The 8,674-nt window shown below is 38.1% G+C and overlaps 1 protein-coding gene across 2 annotated transcripts in view; it reads right to left on the minus strand.

Annotated features, from left to right (window-relative positions):
- Window positions 1-2,619: 2,619 nt before the first annotated feature.
- Window positions 2,620-8,674, minus strand: part of KIAA1841 (KIAA1841 ortholog) — a 57,269-nt gene continuing 51,214 nt past the window's right edge. For both annotated transcript variants that reach the window (XM_014532086.1, XM_005884579.2), the window contains exons 20-21: window positions 6,392-6,483; window positions 2,620-5,503 (exon numbers count right to left, since the gene is read on the minus strand). In XM_014532086.1, coding sequence (XP_014387572.1) covers window positions 5,467-5,503; window positions 6,392-6,483 — 129 coding nt within the window. In that variant the 3' untranslated portion in view covers window positions 2,620-5,466. The remainder of the gene's footprint in view (window positions 5,504-6,391; window positions 6,484-8,674) is intronic.

Below are 8,674 nucleotides of genomic sequence, written 5' to 3' on the forward strand. Positions count from 1 at the left end.
CCCCTACCCTGAAGGGGCTGTGGCCAGCCTGCAAACGGCCCCCAGCCCCTCACCCAGGATGGCCAGGCACCCCAGCAGGACACCCCCACCCCCAAAGGGGGTGTGGCCAGCCTGAAAACAGCCATCAGCCCCTCACCCAGGCTGGCCAGGCACTCCTATATAATAAAAGGGTAAAATGCAAATTTACCCTAACAGCAGAACGACTGAGAATGACTGGTCACTATGACACACACTGACCACCAGGGGGCAGATGCTCAATGCAGGAGCTGCCCCCTGGTAGTCAGAGTGCTCCCACAGGGGTAGTTCTGCTCAGCCACAATCCAGGCTGATGGATGCCAGTACAGCAGTGGTGGTGGGAGCCTCTCCCGCCTCCTCAGCAGCGCTAAGGATGTCCGACTTCAGCTTAGGTCTGCTCCCCACTGGCAAGTGGACATCCCCCGAGGGCTCCCAGGCTGCCAGAGGGATGTCTGACTGCCAGCTTAGGCCCAATCCCCCAGGGAGCGGGCCTAAGCCAGCAGGTGGTCATCCCCCGAGGTGTCCCAGACTGGGAGAGGGCACAGGCTGGTCTGAGGGACCCCCCCGAGTGCACTGGGCCTTTAGCCTATATATATTACTAGTAGAGCATAGGAGTTGTTGGGGACCCAAGGGCAACAAAACAAAAAAAGGAATGAGAACATGTGACTGCTAAACTGTGGCAATGTCTTGAGTGCAATAAAATTCAGAGAGAGGGACCAGCAGATTCACGAAGGTCTGAGCAGGGACAGAGGACCAGAGGGAAATTTCAATAAGCAGCAAAACAAAAGGTGATCAATCCAGGTGGGAAAACAGTATGAGCCAGAGTCAAAAATGGAAATGAGCACCATATAGTTATTTCTAAAAGTCTTCCATGTGGTCTAATAATAACATCTTTTGAGCACTTACTATGTGTCAGGCACTATTCTTTTTTTAAAAATGTATTTTTATTGATTTCAGAGAGGAAGGGAGAGTGAGAGAAACATCAATGATGAGAGAGAATCATTGACTAGCTGCCTCTTGCACGCCCCCTACTGGGGATCAAGCCCACAACCTGGGCATGTGCCCTCGGCCAGAATTGAACCTGGAGCCCGTCAGTCCGCAGGCCGACGCTCTATCCACTGAGCCAAACTGGCTAGGGCAAAGGCACTATTCTTAGTGTTTTACACGTATGTATTACCTCATGTAACACAGCAATACTGTCACGAAGAGCACACTGCACAGAACATTCTTTCTGTTGCCCTTAGACACGCTGGCATCTCTGGGTCTGTTTCTCCTCCTGCATGAGAAGGTAGATAATGCTACTGTCCTGTCCATGAATATATGCATATGGATAAACACAAGAAGAGACTAGATAGAAAATGATATACCTGTTAGGATAAATTGATGGATAAATGGTAACTCTATCTTAAATTTCTTTTTTTAGGAACTGCAGACTGCTCTCCAAGGTAGCTGCATACGTTACATTGTCACCAGCAGGGTATGAAGGGCCCAAATTTGCCACATTCTCTACCAGTCCTTAGGTGGATTTTTCATTATAGTCGTTCTACTAGGTGTGAGTGGTATCTCTTTGGGGTTTTAATTTGCATTTCCCTGATGGCTAATGATGTTGAGCATCTTATGAAGTGCTATTGGCTATTTGCGTATCTTCTTTGGAGGAATGTCTATTCAAATCCTTTATCATTTTAAAAACTGGGTTGTCTTTTTTAATGTTGAATTGTAAAAGTTCTTCATATATTCTGAAAAGAAGTCCCTTATTAGACATATGACTTGTACACATTTTCTCCCATTCTGTAGGCTGTCTGTTCACTTTCTTAACTGTGTTTGTTCTCACATTTAGGTCGTTAATCCATTTTGAATCAATTTCTTTTGGTACATGGTGTAAGTGTCCAACTTCACTCTTTTTGCATGAGGCTATCCAGTTGTCCCAGCACCATTTGTAGAAAAGACTATTTGTTTCCCATTGAATGGTCTTGGCACTGTTGACAATCAGGTGGCCATAAATAGATGCGTTTATTTCTGAACTCTCAATTCTGTTCCATTGATATATACATATGCCTATCCCTTGTTAGTGCTATACTGTGCTCTACAGTAAGAATTTAGAACAGAAAGTGTGAATCCTCTTTGTTCTTTTCAAAATTGTTTTGGTTGTGGGTCCCATGAGTTTCCATATGAATTTTAGGATCAGCTTGTCAATATCTACAAAGATGCCAGCTGGGATTCTGATAGAAATTGTGGTGAAACTATGAGTCATGCTAGCTTAACATTTAAGATTTTTGATCCATGAACATGGAATAGTTTTCCCACTTATTTAACCCTTCTTTAATTTCTTTCAATGATATTTTATAGTTTTCAGAATGTTTTGCATTTCTTTTAATTTATTTTTTAAGTATTTTATTCTTTTTGATGCTATTATAAAGAGAATTATTTTATTTTCAGATTTTTCATTAATAGTGTATAGAAATGTTGATTTTTGTACATCGATCTTGAATCCTGAAATGTTGCTGAACTTAATTATATGTTCTAATAGGCTTTTAGTGGATTTCTTAAGATTTTTCTATCTAAAAATCATGTCATTTGTGAATACAGTTTTACTTCTTTTCCAATTTGGATGCATTTAATTTCATTTTCTGGCATTAGAGACAAACTGCAAACCAACAAATAAAAGAAAAACATCAGAGCAATAATGTCACAGTTGTACAGAAATAAACTATGATATGACAGTGACTTGAGTAGCTACTTTAGATTGAGTACATGGAAATGCCTCCTGGTGGAACTAAGAGCTAACCTAAAATCTGAATTATAAGAAAAAGCCTTCTAGACAGTGAGAACAGCTAATGTGAAGAGACTGAAAGGTGGGAATGAGCTTACATGTTTGAGGAACAGGTGAGCTAATGTGACTGGACTGTACGAAGCAGGAGGGAAAGGAGGTCTGAGAGGCAGCCAGGGGCTGGGCCATGTAGGCCTTTGTAAGCCCACGCCATGGAGGTTGGATTTTATTCTAGGTTTGATGAAATGCTACTAGAATGTTAGCAGGGGAGCAATGTGATCTGATTCACATTCAAAATCACTACAGTTGCTTTGTGGATAACAGAGGTTGGAGTGGAAGCTGGGGAATCCCTTGGGAGACATTTGCAGCACTTCATGTAAAAGTTACTGACTTGGGCGGTGCTAATGGCGATGGAGAGAAGCAAAAGGATGTATAGGCTGTGATGATGAACTGGATGTGGGGGGTGAAGGGAAGAGAGGAATAAGAAGTAATTTCTAGATTTCGGTTTGTGCACTGGGGAGGCAATAGTACCATTTTCTAAACTGTGGAAGACTGGACTTTAACAAGCAGGGAGCTGTGGGGCTGTTGGCTCTGTTTTGATTATGTTAAGCTGCAGACACCTATTGGTGTTTCAAGTACAAATGCCAAGTAGGCGTTGGATACACAAGACTGAAAGAAACGACAGGAAGTGAGCAAGGGTCACCAGTGAGCCAGGAGAGACTGACTGTTTCAGGCAATCCAAGGCATATTATTTCAAGAAGGTATTGGAATGTGCGGATAGGCCCAGATCCCAATCCCTGTGTGGGTTACTTTACTCTCTGAACTTACTTCTCCACCCATAAAATGAGAATACTGGATTTGGGGGCGGGGTGGGGGGGGCGTATTGTGAGACCTTCCTGGGGAGATGGAATGATTCAGATCAAGGGATGTTTCAAACTACTTTTGTCATTAACATTTATTTCAATTAAAGAAACGTGAATTCAGAATTAATGTAAGGTCAAACCTCAAAGTATTTGGCAAAAGAAATGCTATTAAGAGCTTCAATAAAATGTTTGTGGTTCTTGTGTTATGTTCAACAGACATTAATAAAATAAAAGCACATTTTGAAGAGAACCAAATTCTGATAAATTGTGGTTTGTAAGAATTTGTTACTATCGGTTAAAAATCAAAAGGGCATCTTTTCCTCGTCTGGTTGTGACTGTCACAGCACAATGTAACATGTATATGCCTAAATCCTTTAAATTAGAGAATACAGTAAACTAAGCAAGACTCTAGTATTTAGCAGGGCTTACAGATTATGTCCTATAAAACATTTTCTTTTAAAAATAAAAAATTTATAATCCATTTCAAAAATATCAATTGAAAAATATAAACTGCAACACAAGTTTCCAAACATAAGTTCCAAAACCTTGGCCAAGCCATATATTTAACATCAAATAAAATCTAACTTAATTTATCAACTAAAACACTCACTAAAAATAATGGTTTCTGTATGTGTTTACTGAGTATAACACTTCAACATTTCAACAAAAATTGCTGTTCTGTCATATTATCAAAGTCAGTTCTCTAAATACTTTGAAGAAATGTCAATTATAAGGCAAATCTTCATTTAAATTAGAAACAGTGCATCTTAAAGAGACCTATATATAAATAATTCCTAAATACATACTTTATGTGCTTATGGTTTGGAAAAATTTTCCCTGAGCACTCTTTCTTCTTTGTTAGAAAAATTAAAACATGATCTATAGAATTTTGATTTCTCTCGAATATATGCAGTTTTTCACCCATCAAATGCATTTGGGAATCTTTCTTCCTAGACAGCTCTAAAGCAATAAGTAATTATAACTGCTTTAAAGGGCTATTGGAATAGCTATAGACATATGGTTGGGTTTTAGAACCCTGAGAACGATATAGTGGGTATCTCAGACAACCTAAATGATTTACTATCCTAAAACTATCAATGGTTATTTTAACAAATTCAGGATGGCACTAGCCTCACAGAGAAAGAGTCAATAATCAGTAATTCCAGCTCAGATGACCAATAGGTAAGCATTAAAAAACAAAAGAGAAAAAATTGGATTGACATTGTGCTTTCTTTCCATGGAATAACACTGAAAACATTTAACCCTTCTGCCCAACACAAGACATACCTCACCATGACACTTTATTTAATGCAGTCTTGAGATCCATCCCTCCTTAATATTCATGCAAACTTAAAATCAGCATCACTGAGAATTTCATCACACAAACTGCAGTGCTCAACGCTACCCTACAATTCACAGGAGACATGCCAAGTCGGTGCACATGCATGGTACCACTACCAGGTGTGTTCGCCTAATTTTTTAAGGTCTTAAGAGATCTTAGCTACTCAAGAGTTTAGGCCTCTTCTCTTTCAAATAAATAAACTAATATTAGGAATCTAAACTAATTTGTAAATACTAATTTTCTATATAGCCTAGCATCACACTAAAAGAAAATTAGATAAGAATTTCATATTTACAATTAGATTTCATAAGACCTAATTATATGCTTCCCTTAGCATTCTGATTTATGATGTTTGCAAGAATAATTAATAAATAACTTAAAACATTTAGAAGTCATCGTTCTGAAGATCTCCAAGAGGTGAGCAATTTCGGATGTCCGGAGGTGTGTCTGCTGCCTCTGTAGTTACACGTTAAGGTGCTTTATGCAGGACGCCCTGGACCAAAACGGCTTTTCGACCTACATTTTTTAAACAGGAAAGAAGGTCAGAGGTGCTTCTCAAACAATAGAAAGTTACTGCTGCTTAGGTTATGCTTGCTTGATAGTATCGAAGATTAAGAAACTTTATGTAGCTCCCTAATCCCTTTTTAAAAACCCTTGGAGTGAGATTTGGATTTTTTTGTTTTGGGGAGATAATATGGCACCTGGATTGTATGTTACGGATCTGGAGCAGTGTCCCATGATCGAACGCTTTAATGTTCTTCACAGTGAAACGAATGAACATTTTCATTAAGTGGGATAAATAAAAACTACAAATAACATCATAGTAGCTCAGTTTAGGTTTGAACTGACAGATATAAAAAAATCTTGTAGTTTTCTGAGCTTTCTGGATTTCTGCATTGCAGATAAGGCTTTGGATCTGTAGTATTAATGATCAAATCTCAGTTACTGTTAATCTTTAAAAGAAAAAGTGTGACATAAAATAACACAGGGCCCACAAGTTAGATTTTTAAAAGAGAAATAAAATAAAACAACGAATGAGAAAGACTTCAGTGATTTATATAAAGTAATAATATATAACTCATAAACAGTATAAAATTCTGCTAATTCACAGTAACACTATTGCTTATATTTTTATCAGCAGTTGGGTCAGAACAGAACTGAATCAATAAACAGAATACTTATAAGAACTACACTTTCATTAAATTTTGTGCTTATGACCTTTTAAAGTCTTAACTTTTAAGTTAAAATCTGATTCTTATTAATGTCTTGGTCTAATCCTTGAAACAAAACAAAACTCAAATTATGTACTTCTAGTGTCATATGATTTTCCCTAAAATAAAAAAAAATAAAATAAAAAATCCCTTCGAAGCCAATGGCACTCTGAATTCTCTTATGCTGACTTACCTCGTGTTTTTCTCGGAGCTTCCCTGCCGTACACTGACTGGCACTGTGGCCTTGATTTGTGCTTCAAGCCTGGAATAAATACCTCCTGCAAACTGCAGAATAAAGGGACAAAATTTAGACATTATCTTTACAGAATCAACAGAAGCTGTGCTTTATTAAAACGGCATTGCTTTTGCCCTAGCCGGTTTGGCTCAATGGATAGAGAGACCCTTGGCCTGCGGAATGAAGGGTCCCTGGTTCGATTCCGGTCAAGAGCACATATCCAGGTTGTGGGCTCGATCCCCAGCAGAGGGCGTGCAGAAGGCAGCCCATCAATGATTCTCTCTCATCATTGATATTTCTCTCTCCCTCTCCCTTCCTCTCTGAAATAAATAAAAATGTATATATTTTTAAAAAGGTATTACTTTTTAACTTAAAAGTAACTTTATTTTGAAAAATTCAGGCTGACTTATAGTTTACATACATTAAAATTCACCTTTTTTTTAGTAAACATTTTGTTTTGATAGATGCATACAGCTGTGAACCATTGTTACAACGGAGACAGAATTGTTCCTTCACCCCAAGAAAATCCCCTTGAGCCTCTTTTAAGTCAACTAATTTGACACTAGCAATTCTTGGAACCACCCATCTGTTTTATGACCCTATGGTTTTGCATTTTTCTAGAACATTATATAAATAGAATGATACAATCTGTAGACTTTTGCATCTGGCTTCTTTCATTTAGCATAATGTATATGAGATGCATTTATGTTGTTGAATTCAGTAGTGTGTTATAGAACTTGCCAAACTGTTTTCCAAAGTGATCATTCCTTTTGCATCCCTACTTGGTATATTTGAGGGTTCCAGTTGATCCACATTCTTGCCAGCATGTTTTTAAAAAATCTTGAGATATTCTAGTTGGTGTACAGTGATGTATCATTGAGGTTTTAATTTACATTTCCCTAATGATGAAATCTGTTGCATCTCACCTGGCCGGTGTGGCTAAGTGGTTGAGCATCTACTGAAGAACCAGGAGGTCGCAGGTTCAATTATCTGTCAGGGCACATGCCCGGGCTGCAGGCTCCATCCCCAGTAGGGGATGTGGAGGAGACAGCTAATCAATGATTCTCTCTCATCATTGATGTTTCTATCTCTCTCCCTTCCTCTCTGAAATCAATAAAAATATATTTTTAAAATCTGCTGCATCTTTTTGTGTGCTTATTTGCCACCTGTAACCTTCTTTTAAGAAGTGTATGGTTAATTTTTTGACCATTTCTTTTAATGGATTGTTTATTTTATTTTTGAGTTTTGAGAGTTATATATTCTGGATACAAATCCTTTACCAGAGAAGTGTTTTACACATATTTTTTCAAAGCTTATGACCTGTCTTTTCATTTTCTTATTAGTGTCTTTCAAAAAGAAGAAATTTTACATTTTGATGACGTCCAATTTGTTAATTTTTTTTCTTTTATGGGTCATGTTTTTGGTGTGGTAGCTAACATATACATTATTTGCCTAATCCAGGTCACAAAAATTTCTTGCCTATGTTTTCTCTTAGAAGTTTTATACGGAAGTAATTTTTTAAATAAAAAAATAGGAGCAAGTCCTAGATTGTTTGACTCAGTGTCGGCCTGTGGACTGAAGGGTCCCAGGTTTGTTTCCGGTCAAGGTTATACGCCCAGGTTGCGAGCTTGATCCCTGGTAGGGAGTGTCCAGGAGGCAGCTAAACAATGATTCTCTCTCATCATTGATGTTTCTATCTCTCTCTCTCCCTCTCCCTTCCTCTCTGAAATCGATAAAAATTTTAAAAAATTTAAAAAAACATAGCAAGAGTAATTATAACTAAACATTACCAATACTGTGGTAATACATAGTGTTATGGTTAATATATAATTTTAGTAAGAACATAGGTATTTCTAGTCATCATTTTCAGCAAGAAAATATCTTATTTTAGAGATAACATCTAAGCACTGAAAGCAGAGTTGATCAAATCAGCAACTTCTTAAAAGTAACCCTCTGGATAGTCAGCATCTGGTCAGCAATGCACCATTAGCCTCTGCTGGTGTGACATCACACATCCAGTGACAATGCACTTTATTATATGTGTTATAGAGGACCTATGAACCACAGACAATAAGCGGTAGCAGAAAACTTTTATGTGAATGAATTGGCTAACTGGTATCCTATCTAATAATAGAGAAACATGGTAAATAGCCGTACCTCCGGTACCCTTCCCATTGGCTAATCAGGGCGATATGCAAATTAACTGCCAACCAAGATGGCGGCCGGCAGCCAGGTAGCTTA

This window comes from Myotis brandtii, unplaced genomic scaffold (assembly GCF_000412655.1).
Source record: "Myotis brandtii unplaced genomic scaffold, ASM41265v1 scaffold84, whole genome shotgun sequence".
Classification (NCBI taxonomy): domain Eukaryota; kingdom Metazoa; phylum Chordata; class Mammalia; order Chiroptera; family Vespertilionidae; genus Myotis; species Myotis brandtii.